Source organism: Agelaius tricolor, unplaced genomic scaffold (genome assembly GCF_023055355.1).
Source record: "Agelaius tricolor isolate 1412-34295 unplaced genomic scaffold, bAgeTri1.0.p SCAF_14, whole genome shotgun sequence".
NCBI classification, from domain to species: Eukaryota; Metazoa; Chordata; class Aves; order Passeriformes; family Icteridae; genus Agelaius; species Agelaius tricolor.
Window position 1 is genome coordinate 19,131,588 of NW_027269274.1, and position 26,062 is coordinate 19,157,649.

A 26,062-nucleotide genomic window follows, 5' to 3' on the forward strand; every position below is an offset into this window, starting at 1 on the left:
AACAGTTATACAAATAGTAGTGCTCAGATTATTTTTCTTTTTAATTCCCATCCCCCTCAAGACACATTCTGTCTGTTAGAAAAAAAACCCACAAATATTCAGAATTATTAGAATTGGGTTTAGTTTTTAGCCTTTAGATCCACACCAAACACTGAGCCAGGAATCCTGTACAAAATGTCCTGATTTCACACAGCCACACTTGGACTTTTTACTTTTCCAGTCTAAAGTTTTGGCTCCAAATCATAAGATTGGATCCCAGCCCAGGACTAACACCTGAAAATAATTTAGACCTGTTAACATCTCTGTTCTTACCTAGGAGAAATGGGCTTCTTTCATGTGAGGGGAGGGATGAGAAGGGCTGGAAGCTTGCAGGGGAGCTCCAGCTGCAGGAGGCAGGAAAACCCCCGGGCAGGGCTGCCAGGGGCTGGGCTCAGCCCCTCTGGGACTGCAGTTCCCAAACCTGGACTGGGAAGTGATGAAGGAGTTAATTGGATTGGTTTCCATCACAGGCTGCTGTTATAGATGATCTAAATAGACCAATTTGACCAAATTCAATATCAAATTGAATTCACAAGATTCAAATTATAAAGAAATCTGTTGGGCAAACACTCTTCTCTACGGGTCCCTAAGGCACATTTTGTCCAGGATTCTCCAGAACAACATGTCCAGCTATGCTCTGGGTGTCCTAAAGACTTTTTCTACCTAGTACAATCAAATTAATTACATAATCAATAGCAGAACATTATGCTCAGAACAAAATTTAAAAATTCTTTTATGACAAGTTGCAAATTAGCTGTCCACTACCTTCTAGATAGAGAAGAGAATTAAACACTTTCAACTGAACGTGTAGAATGCATGTTATTTTTGTTATTTTTTCCAATTTTTTGTGCCCACCAACAGCAGTGTGGGCATTAATTACCATCCTTGATTGTCTTCTAACAGCCCCCAGAGTCCTGCACTAAATCCCCTGGGCTCCCAGAGTTTGGGATATTTGTTCTCTGGAGGTGACAGGAGATGGAGGAATGAATGAGGGCCATCCCCTGAGAGCTGCTGGGGAGGGGCAGCTGTGCCAGGGCAGCTCTGCCCTGGGGGCTCCCTGCCCTTCCCACTGCCCATCCCTCCTGTGCCCTCCGCCTCTGGCTGCAGGAGAAACCAGGGCTGGGGAGAAACCAGGGCTGGGGAACATCCAGGGCTGGGGAGAAACCAGGGCTGGGGAGAAACCAGAACTGAGAAAAACTCAGGATTTCAGGATAACCAAGAGTTGGGGATAACCGAGAGCTGGGGATCAACCAGGGCTGGGGAGAAACCAGAACTGAGAAAAACTCAGGATTTCAGGATAACCAAGAGTTGGGGATAACCCAGGGCTGGGGAGAAACCAGAACTGAGAAAAACTCAGGATTTCAGGATAACTCAGAGTTGGTGATAACCCAGGGCTGGGGATCAACCAGGGCTGGGGAGAAACCAGAGCTGAGGAACATCTAGAGCTGGGGAGAAACCAGAACTGAGAAAAACTCAGGATTTCAGGATAACCAACAGTTGGGGATAACCCAGGGCTGGGGAGAAACCAGGGCTGAGGAACATCCAGGGCTGGGGAGAAACCAGAACTGAGAAAAATTCAGGATTTCAGGATAACCAAGAGTTGGGGATAACCCAGGGCTGGGGATAAATCAGAACTGAGAAAAACTCAGGATTTCAGGATAATCCAGAGCTGAGGATTACCCAGGGCTGGGGATCAACCAGGGCTGGGGATAAACCAGAACTGAGAAAAACTCAGGATTTCAGGATAACCCAGAACTGGGGATAACCCAGGGCTGGGGAGAAAGCAGAACGGAGGAAAACTCAGGATTTCAGGATAATCCAGATCTGAGGAACACCCAGAGCTGGGGATATAAATGGGCTGGGAATAACCTAGAACTGAGGAAAACTAAGGAATTCAGGAGCACCCAGAGCTGAGGAAAATCCAGGGCTGGGGATAACCCCAGGGCTGGGGATAACTCAGGATTTCAGGATAACCCCAGGGCTAAGAAAAACCCAGGATTTCAGGATAACCCCAGGGCTAAGAAAAACCCAGGATTTCAGGAAAACCCAGTATTCTAGGATAACCCAGCATTGTGGGGTAACCCAGGGCTGCAGAATAACCCAGAGCTGAGGAAAACCCAGGATTTCAGAATAAACCAGGATCTCAGGCAAACTCAGGATCCTGGGATAACCCAGGGCTGAGGAAAACCCAGGATTTCAGAATAAACCAGGATCTCAGGCAAACCCAGGATCCTGGGATAACCCAGGGCTGAGGAAAACCCAGGATTTCAGAATAAACCAGGATCTCAGGCAAACCCAGGATCCTGGGATAACCCAGGGCTGAGGAAACCCAGGATTTCAGAATAAACCAGGATCTCAGGCAAACCCAGGATCCTGGGATAACACAGGGCTGAGGAAAACCCAGGATTTCAGAATAAACCAGGATCTCAGGCAAACCCAGGATCCTGGGATAACACAGGGCTGAGGAAAACCCAGGATTTCAGAATAAACCAGGATCTCAGGCAAACTCAGGATCCTGGGTTAACCCAGGGCTGAGGAAACCCCAGGATCCTGGGTTAACCCCGGGCTGCAGGATGCCCTGTGCCTGGTGTGCTGGATTCCTCCTGCCCTTGCTGCCTGCCCAGCCCAGCCCATGTTCCCAGGAAGGCAGCACAGACAGGCAGCTGTCAGTCTGTCCGTCCTGGGGCTGCTCACAGCATTGCTCTGGTGGCTCAGAGCTCACACTCAGCCTGGGAGCTGGGCCAGGAGCACTGAACTCTGCTGCAGGGCATTGTCCACACAGCTTTTGGAAGGGTTTTGGAAGGGTTTTTCACTGCCAGGGACGTGCCACAGCCACCTCATTGTCCCTTCAGCTGTCAGGCACTTTGAGTCCACGCAGAGTCTCCTGCTTGGGCTGCCTGCTCCGTGCTTTAGCCTCTCCCAGTGCACAGAGCACAATTTTTTATCCATATCAATCTGATTTTTGCTTCATTGTGGCAAATGAATCTTATTTGAGAATGGTAGCAGTCAGGAGTGTCCATTCCCATTGTGATAATTCACTTGTGGGGAATTATGGAAGGAATTTGAGACGGGCCCTCTGAATTGTTTTGATGATGTGGTTTATTTTTCTTATCTTCTACATAGGTAGGAAGGGTGAGTTTAGTTCACATCATTACAGCATGGTTTAGAGGGTCACAAGACCCTCAGTGACAAGACTTTTTAAGGAGTTATTGTTATATATATCTTTATATAATTAATATATATAGGTTATAATTATCATAACTTTAAGGAGTTATTAATATATATATATATTATATATATATGAACACTACCAACAAGGATCTTAGTGTTTTTGACCTAATCTTTGAATATTTCATTTTATGGATTCATGCTACAGTGTAAGCTTTCTTAGCCAATCATGTTATGACACACAGACCTACAGTGCTGCATTCTAAACTCCTTGTTTACCTTTGTACCTACTTTTATTTTTTCTAGATTTTAAACTCTAAAACTCTAAACTTTCTTTTACTTAGCTTAACATGACTCTGCTTTAAACTACAAATCCTCATTCTCGCTTCTAGCACTCAAGTTTGGGAGCCTTTTCCAAGGTCTCAGATCAAATCTTGTGTTTAATTCTAAGCTTTGGCTTACAGGCCCAAAGTCCTGAGGGTTCTTTGCATTTCAGATTCCAACAATCCAGAATTTATCTGTTGCCTTCTCAATGCTTTGACTTTGCTCTTTCTTCCCTGGTTCTCCTTTGGCATCGCCATTACCTCTAAAATCTACTTTTATTTTATCTGATGAAGTCACACTACACATCCTGTACCTCACCTGTACAATCATGTTGAAAATTCACAATAGCATTTCACAAAACAGGTGAGCTTTTATGGATTTTAAATTCCAATGCCTCCATGTGAGCTACAGCCTGCTTCAAACAGGAGGGAATTTAGAGCTGTCACCTCTGAAATACTACAGCAAAAAATCCTTACACTTTATAGGCACAGCAATTTGGGTAATTGTTTTATAAAGTGGCAAAGTGTTACTTGACTTTTGAGGCAGCAGTTTTCCAAACAGTTGGTGGAAGGATGAATTAAACACTGACATGCCAGAATCCAAATTGAATTTGTTTCTGCGGAGTTTTTGTTTTCAGGGTTTCTTCCAGGGATCTCTGGGAGCTGCTCTCATTGATTCACTGCAATTACACTTTGTGTTTTCCTTCCTAATGATAATTTCTGTTTTCATGCTGTGCAGGTTTGAAACCAGCAGACTTTCTGCCCTCAGATCCCTCTGTGCTCATTTAGATCATTGGGATTTTTTATTACACACCACTTGTGGGGACAAAGGCGTTTTAGGGGGATCTCCTGGTGGTCTGGGGGAGTCACCCCATAACCCAGGGTCCTCTCCAGCCCTGGCTGATTCAGGGGGCACAGGGGGCTGCCCTGTGCAGCTCCAGCCTCCCCAGGTGGTGGTGGCAGTCCCAAAGGGAGCTCAGACCCTCCAGTTCTGCACCAATCCCCACTGGTGTCCCTGGGAGCTCAGGTGGCCCTGGGACCTGTGTTGCACTTGGCTCACAAACCACTTCAGCCTTCAATTTTGGGCCAAGGACTCACAGATCAGGCACAATTTCCTCTCCCAATAATAAATTTAAGCTCTACTCTTTTTATCTCATTGAACTTTTATTCCTCACTGCCCTGGCTAAAAAGATAACACAAATCACCTCAGCCTTCCCTTTGGCTCAGGGGTATTAAATAATTAATAATCCTGGGTTATCCTAGAATCCTGGGTTTTCCTGAAATCCAAGGTTATCCCCAGCCCTGGGTCATCCCCAGCCCTGGGTTACCCTGAGCTCTGGGTTATACCCAGCCCTGGGTTACCCTGAAATCCCAGGTTTTCCTCACTTCTGGGTTATCCCCAGCCCTGGGTGTTCCTGAGCTCTGGGTTATACCCAGCCCTGGGTTATCCTGAAATCCCAGGTTTTCCTCAGTTCTAGGTTATCCCCAGCCTTGGGTTATCCTGAGCTCTGGGTTATCCTGAAATCCCAGGTTTTCCTCAGTTCTGGGTCATCCCCAGCCCTAGGTTACCCTGAAATCCCAGGTTTTCCTCAGTTCTGGGTCATCCCCAGCCCTAGGTTACCCTGAAATCCCAGGTTTTCCTCAGTTCTGGGTCATCCCCAGCCCTAGGTTACCCTGAAATCCCAGGTTTTCCTCAGTTCTGGGTCATCCCCAGCCCTAGGTTACCCTGAAATCCCAGGTTTTCCTCAGTTCTGGGTCATCCCCAGCCCTAGGTTACCCTGAAATCCCAGGTTTTCCTCAGTTCTGGGTTATCCCCAGCCCTGGGTGTTCCTGAGCTCTGGGTTATCCCCAGCCTGGGTTACCCTGAAATCCCAGGTTTTCCTCAGTTCTGGGTTATCCCCAGCCCTGGGTTACCCTGAAATCCTGAGTTTTTCTCAGTTCTGGTATTCAACTCCTCAGGGGTATTAAGACTCATTCCTTGCACAGAGAGTTTTACACCCACTTTGAGCTGCCAGGGGGAAAATGTGGCTCCTCATGGCCAAAATTGTGCCTGTGTTTGTTGAGGCCAGCAGCTGCTGCTGTAGGGTTTGGTGCTGAGGGGCCAGAGCTGGGCTGGCCCTGCTGCTGACGGAGCTCCTGCCTGGCTGAGCCCCCACTTGATCTGGAAATTGTGTTTTCTGCAAACCAAACAGACCAGAGAAAGTACATCTGCTGCTTGTTTATTGATTTAGGGCTCTTCCTGCCTGTTTCTGGGAAAGGAGGAAAAAAAAATAAAAAAGAAAATGAATAAAAGGCCACCTTCATTATTTCACTTTTAATTTCCTTTCTCCAAAGTAAGCAGAGCAAAATTAGATTTAGGCTGATGCATATTCCACAAATAAATTACATGGAACTAGAGTGGTTAAATGAACTTTGCTTGGGGATTATTGGAAAGATAAATATTTAAACACTGAACTTGAGGTAAGTCATGTTTATGCAACATCTGGGGTTTTTTTGTCACTGCTTCTCCGCCCCCTCTCTTTTTTTTTTTTCCTGTTGTGGCTTTTCTAGTCAGCTCAACCCCGAGGACATGAAAGCAGGGTGAATACCACCTTCAGAAAACTCTGTTGTCTCTATTGTTGCCAGCAGAGGGGTTTTTGGACTCTTCTTTTTTTTGCAGATAATCTTTGCCTGGTTCTATTTTTATAGAAGTCTTTGATTATATTTCACACTATGTCTCAGTTAAAAGAATTCAAAGTAAAGGTTAGAAGAATTCAAATTATATCTCTTGGGGAAAAAAACCAGCTTGTATTGAAATTGTTCAAAAATATTTAAATTGCAGTAGAACTTAGAAACCATTGAGCACCATAGTGTATGGAGCTGAAATTTGAGGGTTTTATTTTAAATTCATAGACTTTTAATCATAGGGTAACACTCTATTAACCAGACTTAGAAACTCCAGAAAATTTCTGCAGTAGGGGAGGGTAGGGATTTCCATTCCATGTGGAAAAATGCAAACTCCAATCCAGATGGGGACTGTGCTGGTTAATTCTGTAGCCACCTACTGGGTCACTGAATTACCTGCACCACAGATTAGCCAGGGTGACAATGGAGGTTTTGTGGAATTTTATCAAACTAGAATATTCCTTTTTACAGTAAAAAACAAGCTAAGCACAGTTATGAAATCTTTAAGTGGCCACATCCTGAAGATTCATACAATGAAGTATTTGCCTTTTAAGCTCATAGTAAATTCTTAAATTTTAAAAGTTGATGCAGATGAAACGCTGAGAAACCATAATTAATAATAATTATCCTTGCTGTTGTGACATCAAGAAGGGAATAATGAAATGAGCTGACTTTTTAGATTTTCATGCTCATCAAGAAGTGGCATTTATCCTCCCTGGATAAAATCTGAATTTTCCCTGTTGTTATTTTGATTAATGGCATTGGATTGGCCAATGTCAGTGTGTTCCTCAGCTGTTTGCATTTGTGTTCCACAAGGAGCCAGGAGTTTTTCCAGTTGCTACCAATATTTATTACCAGTCCAATCATATTCATACATGACTATACATTTTGAAAATTTTATTTCACCTTTGCCAAATATTCTGGTTTCTGTCTAATTAATAGCGGTGGTTTCTTGCCTTGCTCTTTAAGTTAGAACTCCTGCTAATCCTATTTTTCATTCTGCTGTATTTTGTGTATATTATATGTGTGTGGAAGGGCTCATGCAGTGCAGACCCTTCCATCTCTCACATTTAGGAACTTGGCAGATTTCTCAATTTCTCTGGTTGCTCTTTGGGTTTTTCCCCTCAGTTTTTAATTGCCAGAATTAAATGTCTGAATTTTTAGAATGTAGAAGTTTTAGAATGTTTAGAATTTGTAGAATTTTTACTTTCCTGATTTTAAGAAAGGTTTCAAAAAATCCTCAAGATTTTTGCAAAATGGCCTTTTCCCCTCGGTAATACTTTTCAAAGCAAACAGCTTTTATAGCAGTAATCATAATATAAATGATAACTATCAGTAATTATAATGCAAATTAAAGGGAAATCCATGGAGCTGGTAAATTTTGACTGTCACAATCTCACTTGTATCACGTATAATGTTCACCAAATGCAGGAATAGTCTGGGGAGTGCCTGACAAAGAGCAGGTTGGGAATGGGAAGGGAGGATTCAGGTCAGGTTTTCTTTCATTTCCATGGCACATTCCAGGTTTCATTGGCAGAACAATCCCCTGGCCATGGGTTGGGGGCAGAGAGGTGCTGCACCATGGCAGAGGGAAAACTGGGATAAATAAAATCAGAGCAGCAATAGAGGAAAAGCTGCTCACACCCCAAAATAACAACTGCTGAACTTCATCAACCTGTCCCAGGGACAGCTACAAACAAGAGAGGTGCTGGGATTATTGAATTTTGCCTGCCTGGTTTTTTCCTCTCTGAAGTTTGAGCCGCAGCATCCAGAGCCTGTTCCCTCAGTCTGTGCTGGGATGCGGTGGAGCACGTGGAATCTCAGGATCAGGGTCCAGAGAAAATGATGTTCCTGCACTTTTCTGAGGGAGAAAGCACTTTTTTTCTTTTCCTTTTCCTTTTTTTTTTCTTTTAATGTGAGTTTTATTGGCTACTGTGGGCACAGAGGATTCCACAACTTTGGGATCACAGGAAGATCTTTTTTCTTTTCGTTTTCTTTTTTTATTTTTCTTTTCATTTTCTTTTTTATTTTTTTTTTTATAATATGAGATATGTTGGCTGCTGTGGGCCACAGAGATTCCACAGCTTTGGGATCACAGGAAGATCCGTGGCCCTGCTAATTACAGGAGTGCCATCTGCACTGCTGTGCTCAGGGGTCTGCAGCATTTCCATGACAAACCCCTCTGCAGTGGTTTGCAGCTCAGACACAGAAATGTGCTGCTGCCCTGATGAATCTCCACTCTGGCAATGATTTGTTCCCCTCCTACCCTCAAGAACTGAAAAAACAAAAGAGCCTGGTTTAAAATCTGAAAGTGATACAGCAGTGACTGGATGTTGACTAAGCAGGAACTTTGGTTGCTGCAGTTTAGCAAGAACTGCATTCCTAAATTCCTGTAGGGGTGAGCTTTACTGTGTCATGCAAGTGCTTCTGGTCATTCTGAAACCAGTCAGTGTCTCATAAAACCTCCAACAATTCTTAGTTTATGTTCCAGAGCGTCAGCTTTGCCTCTGGCTGTATTTACTGTGGCACTAAAGGGAGGGTTTGGAGCCTGTAACACTGTCCTGCTGCTGTCCAGTTTAATTACATGTTGAAGGTGTTCAGCTTTTTATTCCTAGTTATAAACCCCTTCTGTGAAATGAGGTTTGTGCTTGAGTGATAGAGGTTCAATAGATGCAAATTTTAAGTGAAAAAAGCAGTGCCAACCATGGCCATGACTGGGAGATCTCAAACCTTTTCAAGTGAACGATGGAAGCAGAAGTGGTCATTCACAGCACTTTTTGAGAGACAGAAGCATTCCCATTTCAGTGGATAAAGTCTTTTCATCTGCTTCTGTATATTTGATTTCCTACTCAGTGGTTGGATTATTCCAAATTATTCTCTGCATTCTGGCCAGAAGCTGGAGCCTTCCCTAGAAAACTCAGATGTTCTGTAGCACAAGCTAGGAGCTGTCTTTAAAGCAAGTTTTTGTGAATTAAACATCACTGCTTTCATATGTGGCCAGCAACTGTATTTACAGCCCTGTTAAATAGTGGAAATTAAGGGGAAAAGGTGGTTAATTTGGCATCATTGCTGATTATAACCTTAGAGAGTGTGTTTGTGGCTCAGAAAACACAGAGGCTAAGCTTAAAATAGGAAACAGCAGAAATTCAGTTTAAAAAGTGAAGTTAAAAGACATACAAAAATGTTAAGATTAAGAAAAGTTAAAAGCACCAATTGGCTGTATTGGGGATAACACTGTGCTCAGAAAATCCACCCAGCAAGTCACCAGCAGTTTGAGGCTCCACATGGCCAGAACAGCTTTGGCCCCATCATGACCATGCTTCTATAATCTCCCTAAATGATGCTGTTTAATCTCATGGTTGCTCTCTCCTCTAATGCTCCTGTTTTGTTTCCCCCAGCTCACAATGCCAACCTTAAGCTTAAAGTAGGAAACAGCAGAAATTCAGTTTAAAAAGTGAAGTTAAAAGACATACAAAAAAATGTTAAGATTAAGAAAAGTTAAAAGCACCAATTGGCTGTATTGGGAAAACCATTGTGCTCAGAAAATCCACCCAGCAAGTCACCAGCACACAGAGGATGAACAGTTTGAGGCTCCACATGGCCAGAACAGCTTTGGTCCCGTTATGACCATGCTTCAATAATTGCCCTAAATGATGCTGTTTAATCTCATGGTCTCTCTCTTCTCTAATGCTCCTGTTTTGTTCCCCCAGCTCACAATGCCAACCTTTCCTGTTGTTGTGAAGATTGGACATGCTCACTCAGGCATGGGAAAGGTGCAGATGCTACTTGTTGCATGTTGGGAGCCTGGGGTTTGTCCCTTACCTGTGCATGCTCCTTCCTCCCCTTTTACCTTTATCTATGTCTTGGATCCCCCCTTGCAAATCTCTGCCTGTCCATGATAAGAAAGCATCTCTCTCTAGGAAAATTAAACCATGCCCAAAGTATTTTTACAACTTGGCCTTTGCAGTTTGAGAGTTGCCCTGTGTGGGATGTGCTTTGAACAGTGCTGAGATGCTTTCTGCAAGCAAAACCTTGTTTATTAATGTATTGTCTGCACTGAAACTCTTCAAGAGTCAAGGTCTGTTGCACAATCCAACTTTTTGGAGCTGGGAGTGTGGGAAGGATTTGCCTTGGTTCTTTGTTGGTTTCAGCTTGGTACTGAACGTTGATTTCCTATCTCGATGTGCTGTCTGTGATTGTTTCATACTCTGTATAACTGCTGCTTTCTTTCTCCAAAGTAATTGCATTTCAGTGGTGAGTACAGATGTTTTGGTGTCACTTATCTCACAGTGCAGGGCCAGTGGGAGAGCATTTAAATCCCATTTTCACTGCTATCAGTGCCAACTTCTAGTCCTTGCAGGGTAACTTCACTCAATGAAAACACTTCAGTGCTAGAAGTGGTTAGATTTTCAATCAGTTAATCAGAGAATAGTTACATTTATCATCCTGAATCTCCAAAGCTCCATGAACATAATATTTGCCACTATTTTCAGATAGAAAACTGATTTGATTACAGCTTGTACTGTATGTTATTTTTTGCCTATGACTGTTTTGCTTTGTTTCATATTTAGTAAATCATTGAAGTCCAGCAGCCAATTTAATTAAGGGCAGACTGAACCACTAATTAAACTGCACTTTCTGTGGGTTGCATATGTGAAGTGTTAGAATGTTTATGCTGTACTTTGGATATTCACCTCTCATTTAGAGAAAAGGGGAAACAATGCACAGAAAAGTTCCTCCTATCAAATGTCTAGAAATTATTTTTCCTTTTAGCTATGAAATATTTCAAACTCTCCAAGACTGAATTCAATCAGAGAGCAAAGGAAGGTTCCCCTGGAAGCCCAGTCCTCCCTGAGGGCACTGCTGGCAGCAGCATTTCCAGAGGTCCCACTTAAACCCACACAGCCCAGTCAGTCTTCAGAAAATCAAGTTGAAACCAGACCTCATGTCTGGTTTTTGGCTCTCAGATGGCAAATTACTCTGTGTCTTTCTCCATCTCAGAGCTGGGGGCAAATACTTTAACCTCAGGCTTTTATCTCCACCAAATTCCATTTATTGTCCCACCTCCCAGCGTGGCCCTCAGGTTCTCCAGTGCCAGGAGAAGGAGAAGCAACCAGGGTGTGCTGGGCTTTCAGAGAGCTGCAAACTCCTCATGTTGGACACCATGGGCAATCCTGAGCCTGCCTGCTCCTCACCACTCTGAAATGTCCTTTGGATTGGAGCCCCACTTCCCTGTTCTGCCCCTTTCACTCCTGCTTGCCCAGCTCTAATCCCCACAGGGACTGTCCTCCCTGGCCAGAGGTGATGTCTCTGTCCTCCCTCTGCCCTCCAAAATCTGCTTCTCCTCTCCTCTGGATCAGCATTCCCCACTTGTCCATGCCCCTCCAAGGTGTAAAACTGATGGTTTAGTGTCATTCACACCTGGGAAATCCCACTCCTGGAAAGCCCTGGAATTCCCACCCCTGGAAAACCCTGGAATTCCCACCCCTGGAAAGCCCAGCTCCTTCAGAGCAGAGGGGAAAATGAGAATGATGGAAAAATGAGAGTAGAATCTGCTGCCTGGAGCCAGCCCTCTGTGCTCCTGCCCTCCCCAGGATATCAGGGCCCTTCAGCTCCTCCCTCATGGGAAAAGCTGATGGGATGATGTCAAAATTCCTGGTGGGCTCCACATGTATTCAGTTACCAGAGCAATTTACAGAACCAGCAAGAATCTGCGTCCATCAGAATTGCCTGTCACACCTAAAAAAATTAATTTTGAGGCCCAAAGATCTATAATTGACTAACATCAAAAAAAAAAACCCCAAAAAACAAACAAACAACAAAAAACATCAACAACAAAAACAAACAAAAACCAAAACCAAACAAAAACCAAACAAAACAAAAAACCCAACCCAAAATAAAATTCCAGTGCCTACAAATTGCTTTCTCCAAATGAGCAGGTAATATTTTGCCTAGAAAAATAGATGTTTTAAAGCAGGAATGCTATAGAATCTAGAAATCAGATTAAATATCAGATTTTTATAAATGTTGTCAAAACCATGCTTCTCACGAATGCCTTTTGCAACCGAATTCCACATTTTATTCCTAATGACTCTTTTCTTCTTTTGTCTGTGCTGTGTTCTTGTGGCTTGATGGCTCCAGATCAAGGTAGACAACCACTACGATTTTCAGGACATAGCCAGCGTGGTAGCACTCACTCAGACCTACGCCACCACTGAGCCCTTCATAGACTCCAAATATGACATCAGGATCCAAAAAATAGGCAGTAACTACAAGGCATACATGTGAGCCAAATCCTTATGTTCTTTCCTGCTTTTGGTTCAAAGTTGATAAGCACCAGTGAGATGAAAGGGTGTTGGAGGAGTCTCTGAGATGGTGCCTCCCTTGGCACACTCTCTGCAAAGAGAATTTTAGACTTTCTGTATTTATCCAAATTCTTTTTATCAGTTGATTGTGGCTGGGAGGAGGAGGATGAGACACCAGGTGAGCCTATGAGAGGGGTTTTGCTGCTAATTTGTGTTCAATATTTTCATTTAAAGAAAGGAGCAGTTGGAAGAGGGTTTGGTTGCACAGAGGATTTTTTAACTCAGATTTCTTCATACCTTTTCATCACTTTAAGGCCAAATTTTCTTCAAATTTTTCTTCTCTCCTCTGAGGATAAGTTAGATGGCATTCATTCACACAAACAAGCCTGAACTGTCACACTTTAATGGAACAAAGTCCTCTCCTTTCAATATAACCCATCAAAAAACAATCCAATCTTGCAGTGTCCTTCACAGAGACCATGGAAACCTTTGCCATGTTGGAGCCCAGGTGTTTGTTTGAAGGCCATGGCTAAAGGAGAGGCTCAGGGGATGTTTCAGCTTCTCAGATGACATTCAGCTGGAGCAGCAAACCAGCTGTGATGCAAGAGTTGAGCTCTGGTACCTGTGTCTATGCAGATTTTTACTCTCTTTCAATTATCAGGCAGGGTAATCTGACAAACACTTGTTTTGTTTCTCATTTTGTGACAAGTTAGGTCATCTCATGCCTTTCTTCCTTCACACTTGCCATCCTGAGGCAGGGAAAATGTACCAGAACACGGATAAAAATACACAGTTACATTTCCACACCCACATCCAGACACAGGGATATTTCTCAAGGAACTCCTGAACAGTGGAGGAATCAGCAAATCCTTGTGAATCATTTGTAAGGTACAGTCAGGTTCTTTATCAGTAAAGAGCTGCAAGCAAACTGTAAATACTAAGAGAAGTTGAAGCTGGAGTGGGGTTAAAGCAAATCCATAAAATGTTTTCTAATTTAAAAGATAGGGTTGATGTTAAGAATTGAATAATTTAGAACAGCCATGAGGAAATAGAATCTTTGGTCCAGGGTGGGAGAAGGGGAAGAATTTCTCTCCTTAGGTTGATATTGGAGGGCCACAGACTCTTGAGCTCTCACTCAGACATTGCTAGCACAGGATCTCCTGCTCTGCCCTCACCTGGCACTGAGGGGGCACTTGGGCAAGGTCTGGCCTTCCCAAAACTCAAAACTCCCAAACCAGCTCAGAAATCCCTGCTCCCTCCCACGTGAGGGGCTCAGAAGAGCACAGATCTGGTGGAAGCACAGTTCCCATGGGTCAGACCCACCCTCAGTGTGGACACCCCGTCCTTCTGAACCCAGAATTCACTGAACATTGCAAAATCAGTGTGTTGGGCATGTGTGTTGTACAGTGACCAAGGCAGGACACCCAAACAGCTCATGAGGATGCAAAAGTTTCTGGAACATTCAGTGGTTTGGTGAGACAGGACTGTGATTTCAGCTCCCTGTGGAACTCAGGTGTGTTGGGCCTTCTCCACCTCTCCCTGCAGGCTCCAGAACCTCAAGCAGATGCTTCAGCTTTTACCCCCCAGCTTTCCCAGGAGGGTTCATTCCAGTTCTGTGGGTTTTTCTCACACTGCTGCTCCAGACCTGATTTTCCCCTCTCTGAGAATCCCATTCTACTTTTTCTGGCAGCACCATCAGTGTCCCCTGTGTCCCCCTGTCTGGGCCATGCCGTGCTCCAGTCCTGCTGTTTTCCCAGCCTGCTCCAACCTTCCTGTCCCTCTGTCCTGTCCCCTCATTGCAGAGCTGTTCCCATTGCCAGGATGTCCCCAGGATGTCCCTCAGCCCTTGGATCCTCCTCAGAGTCATTCCCAGCCTGGCTCTGGCCCTGCTCCCAGTCCCAGCCCTCTTCTCCCCACACACCTTCCCAAGCCACTGCAGGCCTGCATGGGGCTTTCCTTCCTCTCTTTCCTCTCTTTTCCTCTCTTTCCTCTCCTGTCAGTGCTTTCACAGGCAGATTCCCTGTGTTGTGCTGCCCATCTTTCCCCTTCCCAAACAAACAGAGCTGATTTTTCCCACTTTAGTGTGAGTGGGAAAGGGATAAGGCCCAGCACTTGCTGGCTCCAATGCATGGCCAGGTACCAGATGCAATACTGGGCTCATCCCCTGTGATAGAAATGGAACCACAGCATTTTGGAGAAGAGAGCCCCACTTTTTCTTTCCCCTTTTGACTTGAAATTTAAATGCTGTTCAGCATCAGGAATAATTTTGGAAGAGTCAACCATGGTAAATTTATCATTCTGAAACATAAATGTTTCTTGTCTGCAGAAGAAGCAGTTGGCCTAAGGGACAGCAAAAATAAGTTAAAATGACAGCCTGTTCCTCCTACCTTTTTATTTATTTTTAAGTTTCTGCTCAGAAACTCTGGGTTCATCCAAATGCTAAAAGCCTAGTGATCATTTTTTTTTCTCCAGATTCTTTCATGCACTTAAATCACACCCCAAAATGAAATACGGACTCGTTATTACAAAGCAGCGTGGAAAGGAGAAGATTTACCAAATGTCTGAAGAATTCTTCATGTGCACATACATATACATGATGTCAGTAGAATATTGTTCTACAGCTGGTTCTCATTTTGCTCTGTGACACAGGAACAGAGCACTTAGAGAGCCACCACAAAAAATACCAGCTGAACATTTGTTTTTGTAGTTTAAAGAGAGTTATTAAGAGCCTCGGGTTTATAATTCTGTGGGAAATTGTGGTTTAAGTGGATCCATGAGTCACCAAACACTGGTGCTTATCGTCTGTCAGTAGAGATTATGGCCAAAAAAGCAGGATTGGATCCCTGTAAATACCACAGCCCCTCTGGAGGCTGTGTGACACACACTTAACTGCCCTGGGCACCCGGGCAGCGTTCAGCTGACTTCAAGGAAATCCAGTTTAAAAGGGTCACACACCATGTAGAAAAACAGGAGTACAAAAGCTCTGTATCTAAATCTCCCCTCCAAAAGCAGGACTGTGAGCCCAAGGCTTAGAGTTCTTTGATCAAAAGGTCAATAAACCAAAAGCAAAGCACATCAAGCAAAGGAATAGTGCTGGAGGATCAAACCACAGAGCAGGCTGCCTACCCAAGAATAGTAGGCAGACATTTCTACATATTTTTCTGATGATAAGTCCCTGTCCCAGCAATTTGGATTGGATACTGCAAATGCTACTAAATAAAGCAGGAAGGTGTTGGAAAAGGGGAAGCTCAAGTTACTATGAATTGTTTAGCAATTCTAAAACAGTTCTTCCTTCTTGCAAAGACCAAATTGAGTACAAACATGTTAAGCCTTAGTGTAAAGCACTTAAAGGTGTAGGAGTTGTTTTATTTATTGTTCAGTGTTTGGTTAAAGAGGAGGAAATAATGATGTGAAAGGCTCCTGGCAATTATCAGAAGTGAAGAAGGGTGGGAAACCTACATGTTTCATATATATAATTACAGAAATCATCTCTAGGGCTGCGGGTGTCTGGGTGGGTAGTTTTGGATCAGTTCATCATGATCTCTCGTTCTGGAGTTCGTCTGTGTCAAACCCACAATCTCCTGAGATCCCACCAGTGAATTCTGTGCCCACAGCACTCCCCAGCCCTGCTCTGACCCCTGCAGCATCCTCACAGCCAGCCAAGCACCCACTTGGAGACTTCCACAGGAGCTTTTCTCAGAGTGGAGGGAAAAAAGGGCTTAAATCTGGCCATCTCTGCCTCTCTAGTCAGTGGTGCTGGGATTCCATCACTGCAGCTGAGCATCTTGAGCTAAATACTGGCTAAAAGCCTTCAGGATAACTATTTCCCTTGATTTTGTCACATCTTCCTACCTAAAAGACACCTAAAAGGTTGCATTCTGATGAATTCCCATGAGAAATCTGCAAGAGGATTGAACTGTGATTTATGGGATTTTCTCTCTGATGCCAAATGTCTGTGTAGAGTAGTAATGAGCCTAAAATTATTCATTTTTAAGCAGGCACATGTATATACCTTAAAAACTGAGCAGAAATCACAACACAACCTCTCTGCTGGGTAAGGTTTCCTTACACACAGCACTCAACGAGCACCTTCTCTTCTCTTCTCTTCTCTTCTCTTCTCTTCTCTTCTCTTCTCTTCTCTTCTCTTCTCTTCTCTTCTCTTCTCTTCTCTTCTCTTCTCTTCTCTTCTCTTCTCTTCTCTTCTCTCCTCTCCTCTCCTCTCCTCTCCTCTCCTCTCCTCTCCTCTCCCCTTCCCCTTCCCCTTCCCATCTCTCTTTTCTCTCCACAACACAGGACATGGCATCACAGAAGAACTTTAAATTTTATGAGGGTCCCAGAGAAAAGTCAACATTCCCCCACAATTGCTACTGACCCTCGTAATTAACTTAATGGGAAATGGAGAGGGAGCTCTGGCTGCTGCCTGATCCACTTTTAATGCATTGCAGATGTTCCCTTGATTTTCCTAACTGGAAACACTTCATAACTTGTATGCATAGCCTGTTCCCAGTACAGCATTTGGCTTTCACAAAGCAGTAATCTTCCCAGCCCTGGGAGCACTCCTAAGGTTTGAGAGGGAAAAAACCTTCACATGGATTTTTTTCTTTCTTAGAGGTTAAATACAAGAAGGTGAACTGACACAGAGTGTTTAGGTTATATCAGTAAATAGCAAAGAGTGAACACTGGAGGAGGAACCAAAATGCAGCTCCAAAACACACCTGAAATCACTTCAGAGGTGTTAGAAATATAAATGTGTTGCTTTTTGAGTGTTGGGGCACAGTGGGGTGGGTTTGAAAGGAGAAGCTGAAGCTTCTTGACATTTACCTTTGCAGTGCCAGTGTGTTACAGATAATTCAGTGCCTTTGTAGTGGGCACCAGCTCGTTTCTAACACTGCCCCTTCATCAAAGCAGGCTGGGTTTTTAGAAAACAACTTAAATAAATAAATGGGGAACAGAAATTTCCCAGCCATTCTTTGTACCTCCAGTACAAAGTGTGTTCCTGACAATGCTCTTACAACCCCTCCTGGTTCAGATGCTCTGTTACAAGCTGCCAGCTGGGGGAAAGGTGTCAACACTGCTGCTGCACTCATGGCAAAAGCAGAGGCATTTGGTGATGGCAATGTGAAACCACTGGCTGCCTTTGTAATGTTTTCCCCCTTTCAGGAGAACTTCCATATCTGGGAACTGGAAGACAAACACGGGCTCTGCCATGCTGGAACAAATTGCTATGTCAGATAAGTAAGTGGAGTCTGGTGTCAAAGGTAATTAAAAAATTAACAGAGTTTTATTTGAAGTGGATTTTTATAGAGTGCCATGGCTGGCACACAGGTCACAGTAAGTGCATGCATTGTGTTCATTTGGGGGAAAGGAATCTCTCAGTCAGGGCAAAGAGCAGAGGCAGGAGTTCCACGTGGCTTCAGAGTTACCCACCCACACTCACAGCCTGGGGGGCTACATGAGCCCCTGGGCTCCTACATCCACATCTGCTCCTACAAAATGTCTGGAATTCCCTTCAGAAAACTGAATTTCACCATTAACCTGTCAGTGATTTCTCCTGGTTCATTTGCCCTCTCTTACCCACCAGTCTCACACCTCTTGTAAACTTTCCTCCTACTACATCCTACCATCCTCCTACATAACCAAGCACTCCAGTCTGCACTTTGCTTTTTGAAATCCCATTTCTCTTTTCTACTTTCAATCCCAAACTCCTTACTTTTCATTTTATAAATTTCCACTGAAGTGAACTGTGAGGCTTTTTCCCCTGTTGCTGGGATACACTGAAGCTTTATTTCCCCTGTGCCATCATTCCAGCTCTGTACTTTGGTTTACTGTGCTTTTCCTTTTCTTTCCCATTCTTATCCTGGATAATTCCTGCAGTCCAGTTGAAAACATTCATGCAGCAGCACTTTGAAGCTCAGAACTCTTTTCTCATTCCCCCTCATTTGCTCCACAACCCATAAACCTCTTTTCCCTGCAAAACAAAATCACAGAGGCTTTTGAATGGCTGTGGATTTTCTGCTGTTCAGCTTCTCCAAAGGCTGCCACTAGTGGAAGCTGAAATAAACTCTGTGCAGTGAAAGTGGAATTTAAAAGGTATTTTAAAGTTCAACAGTAATCCTGGCTTGTGGGGTTGTTTGTTTGGGGCTTTTTTTTAAAGCCTGGAACCTACAACTTGGTGCCTCTTACGAGCTGAGGGAGACACAGGAACAGAATCATTGCCTGCCCTGGAAAGGTGAAAACAAGCAAGAAAGACGGGAATTCCAGCTCCCTGCCCTGTCTAGACTGTGTCCTCAGTGATCTCCCCTCTGGGCATGGCCTGCAGCCACATCATTTTCTCTTTCTCATTCCCTCCCAGCTCCCTGCAGAATGTTGTGTGTTCCTGGAGGGGAGGCACCGTGAGCTCTGGGCTGTGTAATTACAGCCCCTGGGCTGCTGGAACACACAAGCTCCACTTGTGCCCCCAGGAAAGCAGTGCCAGGGATGGGAAATGCTCCCCTGGCCCTGCTCCTGCTGGGAATGCTGGAAATGCTCCCTGAGCTCTGCTCCTGCTCCTGTTTCTCTGTGGAGTCAATTAGAGCAGAATGGGGATTTTCCCATTAATACACCGGCCAACAAAACCAAACTTCCTTCAGCTGCTGGGGCCAAAAGCATGGCAAAGGTGGATGTGTTCCCCGAGAGAGAGGGAGAGGGGTCACCATTCATTCCTCATCTCCCCCTGTTCCAAAGCTCCTGCTGCCCAGAGAGCTGTGCCAGCTGTGCCCACCTCCCCTGGAACACCTGGAATTGCCCCCTGGGAGCAATCCTTTATCTTTATCCTTTACAAAAACCAACCTTCCTTTGTGCTGCTGGGGCCAAAAGCATGGGAAAGGTGGATGTGATCCCTGAGAGAGAGGGAGAGGGGTCACAATTCCTCATTTCCCCCTGTTCCAAAGCTCCTGCTGCCCAGAGGGATGCACCAGCTGTGCCCACCTCCCCTGGCACACCTGGAATTGCCCCCTGGGAGCAATCCTTTATCTTTATCCTTTACAAAAACCAACCTTCCTTTGTGTTGGTGGGGCCAAAAGCATGGGAAAGGTGAATGTGATCCCTGAGAGAAAGGGGGGTGAGGCAGAGCCCTGCTCCTCTGGGAGTGGGGAAAAGAGACTTTTCTGAAGGGCTGCAGCAGGCTCAGAGCACAGCAAACCCCATCAGACCTGCTGCATTTGGGGTTTAATATGGATGGGCAGGAAGTGCCTTGGAAGCACTGCCTGGTGGGCATTGTTGGCTGGACACAAACCTCAGGGGAGAAATTCAGAGAAGAAAGAAGAGAGGAGCAGGAAGGGACAGGGAGAGGGGCCACAATTCCTCATTTACCCCTCATTTCCAGAGCTCCTGCTGCCCAGAGAGCTGTGCCAGCTGTGCCCACCTCCCCTGGCACAGCTGGTATTGCCCCTGGGAGCAATCCTCTATCTTTATCCTTTATCTTTATCCTTTATCTTTATCCTTTACCTTTATTCTTTATCTTTATCCTTTACCTTTATCCTTTATTGCTGCTGCTTCTCCCCCTGGCTCTGGGAAAAGAGGGCCCATGACCTTTTGTCAAACCTACTGTGCAAGCCTTGGGTTTCAAACACTCCAGGCTGCTCCATCCAAAACCTCTCTTTCCAAATGGATTTTTCCAGCTCTGTGTTTGTTGGCAGAAGATGGGCTATTAAATATACTTTCAGAAATCTGATTGATGTTGCAGCCTTTTAGAGAAAATGTCCTCGGTTTTGTTTCCACTTCAAGTCCAGATATTTACTGTTCAAGACAAGTTTTGTTGTCCCTGTGACTTTCTAAGATACACAATATTTTACAGCCAAAAAAGAATAAATTATTTCTAAGCAAGTGCATGCAAAAAGTCCAGTCAGCCAGTGCATCTACAGATGTTGAAATTGTCAGGCATCCAAAAAACCCTCTTATATTGGACAAAAACCATGTTTCTCACAGGAAAAAAAAAATATTTTCATTGCTAAGATATTACCATCAGGATCTTTTCAAATCAATTTCTTTGTATTCTGCTTAAAAGCAAAACTTTTCCATTGGAACAGATTTGATATAAGAAAATATAAAGAATGTGACTCAATAAGTTTACTTGGAAAGGATGCTGTTACTGAAGATATTTATACATGAATCAGACTCTCAGCCCAGCAAGGAATTTCCTTTGATCCCACAATGAAATCAAATGCTTTGTTTATTACAGCAGGGTTTTGTTTTCCTGTGGAAAATACTATGAGGTGGCAAATCCATCATCAGGGCTGGAGCAGGAGAGGGGCAGGAAGAGGAAATAGCTCTGCTTTAGACTCAACAGTGAGCTAAGAGGAAAATTCATGATCAATGAATGCTTTAAAAATGGGGGTTTTTAGCCAATCATGCCCTTCAGTTGGTGACATCACCCTGCATCATTCCAGGATCATTTCCTCCCTGCCCAGGCCTGTGGGGTCACTGAACATCCCCAGTGCCTTTGGGCCCTCGGAGCTTGTGCTACAGGAATTACAGGAATTGCCTCACTCTTCTTCTGAATTAATTCCTTCCCATCCCCTTGTTGGTCAGATAAGGTCTCTATTCATGGAGAAAAAATGAAAATAAATCATATTGCTGCTGGTAGGATGGGTGAAGAGTCCACCCTCCGTCTCTTACTATGACATTACAAAATAAAATGAAGAATTTCTTTGCCCAACTCTGTATGAAATTGCCTTTTTAGGAGTTGTAGAATTCCTTGGAATTCTTTAAATTCCACTTGAGTTGTGCTGTAGCTGTCTGTAGCCCAACATGAAGAACATAACCCTTGTCTGCTTGTTCCACTACCCCCATAATGTCATATTTTTGTCATGTCCTTCTGCATCACCTGAAGGGTTTTCCTGCCTGGGTTTCTCCTTTTGCTCAGTGCTGTAACAATAAAACCAGCCTGGCTCCTTTAGAAAACAGTTGGGCCACAATCTAGGATGGAGCCTTCTCATTCATTTTCCTGATACGAGAGCCAGACCCATCCAATGTAGTGAAAATTCTGGATTTAGGGTGAATGTAATATTGAATACATTATTAGGTGAGCCTCTAGAAAATCAAGAGCCTGATGAGACACTCACAGAGCAAATTATTTTTGTGAAACAGGTACAAGCTTTGGGTTGACACCTGTTCTGAAATATTTGGTGGCTTGGACATCTGTGCTGTTAAAGCTGTACATGGGAAGGATGGAAAAGATTATATTTTTGAGGTAAGAAATCCTGCTTTTTTTATTCAATATCTGCCTTTACTTATTACAAACAGGCAAGGAAAGAACCTTTCTGATAGCTGGGCATTGGCTTATTTGTCTTTCAGGCAAGGCTGTGTATTTTTGAGCACTGTTTCAATCATGCTACAAAGCCACAGGTCCAAATTAGTGGCAAAACTTGCTGGAAAATGTAACCCTATGGATGGGAATGTCTCTTGGTGTTGGAGGAAATGTACACAAACTGCAAAACAAAGCCAAATGTGGATGGCCCATTTTGCCAACCCTGATGATTTCTTTCCTGAGCAGCCTCAGCAGCTTTTCCAGGAAGGTTTATAGATAGCTCCATCCCAAGGGAACCCCAACAAAATTATACCTTGCCCTGGAAAGGGAGATTAAGGATGAAGTGGAAACAACTTGACTTTATTTTTTTTGTAGCCTAAATATTGCCCTGAAGATCTAAATCCTTGTGAATCAGAAGTTTCTGCTGTAGGTAATTTTGAAAAGTTGAAGTTTTTCATTTCCTTTGAGGTTTTTTTATGGAGAAATATCATTTTGTGTAGCCATAAAACAAGTTACCATCACTTTCCTATCACAATTTCTTCAGCACCTTCCACATTCCTAGAATTTTATTTAGTAGGTGGGCAAGGATCTCCAGAATCTCCTCACTCCAAAAAAAGTTGATAAAGCAAAAAGGGCAAGCTTTTAAAAAATGAAATAACCCCTACAAATTCTGTAATGGACTGAGCCTGCTACTCAACAAATCCCCTGATTTTCCATGCCACAGGCAGACATAATTTCTAAACCCCAGAATTCTCAGAGCTGCAGAGCATTTTAATCAGGGTGCAGACTAGACCTTGCAATTAAAAAGAAAGAAAAAGAGTGGATGGAAGTGTGATAATTCCTGCTGTTGTCTGGAATCAGCTGAATTGTCCTGGAGATGGGAATGCTCATCAGCAAGGACGTTTAGAATCTATAAAAGACATTGAAATGTGGTGCTGCTTGCAAAGTTCACATCCACCAGAACATCTGGAAAAATTAGGATATCAACAGTTCTTACACTGCAATTTTTACAATGAAGAGGGGGAAACTGTCTGCACCAAGATAGGGAAAATGTTCTCCTTTTGTGTCCTTTCAGAATGGGAAAATAAAAGTTATTAAGGCTGGCACGTGCATGATGCACTCGAGAGAGTTGAGCAGGACAGACAGTCCAGAAATCCTTGGCTGCAGCTACAGGAAAAAAATGAGGAGAAAACAAGGAAAAAATGAGGAAAAAATGAAGAAAAATTTAGGAAAAAAATAGGTAAAAAGCAAGGAAAAAAAAAATAGGAAGAAATGAGGATTTGGGTACCGCTGACATCTTAGTCCTGCAGAGCTCACCTGACAAGGAACACACAGATTCCCTAATGGGTGAAATAACGGTGGCAGATTTGTTCTTGCTGATTTTCACTTGGCACATTCAGCCAGTGTCACCTCCAGGAGGAGGACACAGGTGTGTGTCACCCACCCTGGCAGAGAATGGGAATTAGGAGAGAATTCCACCCAAGTTTTCTTCAGGTATCCAGACCAGTTTCCTGCTCTCCAGAACACTGCCATCTCCAGTTTTGCTGAAGAGCACAAAATGCTGAAGTGATATTATTCAAGCCCAAAACCACCTGTGTTGTTCTGTGAACGTTTGGGCTCTTTGCAGATTTGTAGGTGAGGGATGTAAGAGATTTTTGCCTTTTCTAGACCTGGTGTGGTTCCCTGGACCAAACTGCCTCCTCCAGAGGAGAACAGTGGTTTTTCCTGTCCTCCTCCAAGGACCTGGCTCCCAACTCCTCCTAGGGAGGAATGAACTAATTAAAGGATGGCTCAGCTAAGCAGAGGGGCTGTCAGGTTGATCAGGATGAGGGCCAAGTTATGATTCTGTGTCACAGCCTCATCTCTTCATTTGGTGTCTGCTCTTTCCCCCTCAACGGGAATTCTCAGCTGCCAAGCATCAGACAAGCTGTAGAAACAGGATTTTTATTAACACATCACTGCAACATGCAGCAATTTAACTGCCTCCCCTCTTCTTCCTGATGAGACATCAAATCAAGGTCCATTAAACTTTCAACTTCTTAAATATAAGGACTTTTCCCCTTGTAAAATTAACACTTCTGAGGTTTCAGTACTAGAAGGAGCAGAGCATTGTTTGTATTTCTGATCCCACTGAATATTATCTTTCCTGTTTCATTCTTGGAAAAGCAAAGCTCTGGGAAAGTAAATAAAAGCTCAGAGTGGTGATGAGAGCAGTAAAAGAGAACAAATGTAAGAGAATCCTTCAGAGTGGCCTCCCAGAAGTCTCCCAAATTTTGTTTTAGATTGAATGAGCTGCTGCAGGTGTCTTTCCCACTTGCTTCACTTTGCCCAGAGCTAAGTTAAAATTAGCTCCCAAGTGGTGTTTTTGACTTAGAAAGGATTTCAAGAAGAAAATTTCCACTGAAAACCAACGGAGGAAATGAAGAAGCAGCGTTTGTGCACAATTGTATGGAAAGTTCTGCTCTTGGCCTCGAATTCTTCAGAAGCTCAGCTACTCCTCCTGTGCTCCCATGCAGGACAGAATTCCTCTGCTCAGCTCAGGGAGGGAGTGAAATCCCACTGTGATCTCTGATAAACTCAGAAGTCTCTCGTAATTTCTGCTCTGGAGCATTGCTGTACTCACCCATCAAAGGGAATGGTTTTGCCCATTTCTCACTCTGCCAAGCATGGACCTTCAAAATCACCCTGATTTAACTCCCCCTTCCCTGTACTTACCATTTCTCCTGTTTCCTCCTGGAATTCCTGGGCTTTTCCCTCAGGAGGTCCATCTGTCCTGCCAGACTGACTGACTGACTGACAGCCCCCTGGCTGCTGCTCCATGGTGTTCCTCTTGTATTTCAGCATGCTGGGAAATGCCTTTTCCCCACTTTATCCACAGCATTCTTTACCTTTGCCCTTCCTTTCACCTCCCCAGCTCTGCCTTTCCCAGCCCTTCCCAAACCTCTGCCCAGCTCATCCCAATCCTTAGGGGTGAGCAGCAGAGCTGGGTGTGGGAATTTCTCCCTCAAACACCATGATCACTTTGCAATTACTGATATTTTATAATTGCTCTGGCTCCTTTAGAAATCCCCTCCCATTTCCCCTCCTAATTACAGAATTTCTCTTCTTTGGGTGGCCAATCTCAGCCTTGTACCCCAAATTTTAGCTATTCACCTTTCCCACTAATATTTACAGCCAGTCCCTGGGTGATAAGAGAAATTCATCCCAAGGAAGTGACTACTGAAATGAAAATACATTGATATAAAAATGCAAGTTCACAGAGATATGAATTAAGGGACTGTAATTCATAGTGACCCATGTTTTTACTGGCATCTGCAAAAGGAATGTATTTGATTTTATAAATTACAGATGTCCTTTTTTTTCTGTGAAATCCTCTTAGTGGGAAACTCCAATATTTTAAATAGCTGAACTATATGCTGAACTAAAAACTGGCTGGGTTTAAATGAGATTTTAAATCTAGCACAGGCTGTAAATAGACTATTTATAAACAGGGAGCTTTGTGTATGTTTAAACTTTGTCAAATCTTCTGAGGGGGGGAAATGCCAGCCTGACATTCCTGTAGTCACTCACAGGATTTAAAATCTGTTGGTGTTGCCCAAAATATTCTTAAGATACATTTATATAAAATCAAAATATAAAACAGTTGTCATTAACTCTTGTACCAGGAATGAAAATTGACTGTATTCTGTGAAAGCAAAAGAAAACACACTAAAAATCACCAGATAAAGCATCCACCTGGATCTCAGCTGCTCTGCCAGGGAGTGCCAGAGGGGCTCTGTTGCCACATCTTTGGCCAACAATATTTCTGCCTCTGTGGCAACAACAAACCCAAGGATTTTAACAAGGTCAAAACCTCTCCAAGTGATGGGCTGGTAAGGACAAATGGCCCTGGTTTTAATGCCAAATCTGTTTGAATCTGCCTCAGTTTGTGACTATGCCTGAAAATTCTTCATTCGAGGAGTGTAGCAGCCTCTGAGTGTAAGAACTTCTCTGCTGGAGTGGCCATGAAGATCTGACACCTCAAGGCTCCTTATTTTCACTTTTCCCACCAGTTCTGCTGCACTCCATGGCAGTACCTCCCAAAGGAGGCTGATGTGTGAACTTGCAGTTGTAGAAGTACTTGAGAGCAGAAATTCAGTCCAAACGCAATCCTCCAAATCTTAATCCTGCCTAATCCTTTGGCAGGATCTATTGGAGATAATTTATTTCACAGTCATTCCAAGTAATTGTTTTAATGCAAGTGCATGGTAAACAATGGGAGAGTTTTTTGCTCGTGA

At 43.8% G+C, this 26,062-nt stretch overlaps 1 protein-coding gene across 1 annotated transcript in view; it reads left to right on the top strand.

The window, feature by feature from the left end:
* Positions 1 to 26,062, top strand: part of SYN2 (synapsin II) — a 203,980-nt gene that overhangs the window by 149,543 nt on the left and 28,375 nt on the right. Inside the window, exons 6-9 of the mRNA XM_071440058.1 lie at positions 9,905 to 9,967; positions 12,336 to 12,478; positions 17,660 to 17,734; positions 21,626 to 21,728. Of these exons, the coding sequence (XP_071296159.1) occupies positions 9,905 to 9,967; positions 12,336 to 12,478; positions 17,660 to 17,734; positions 21,626 to 21,728 (384 nt within the window). The remainder of the gene's footprint in view (positions 1 to 9,904; positions 9,968 to 12,335; positions 12,479 to 17,659; positions 17,735 to 21,625; positions 21,729 to 26,062) is intronic.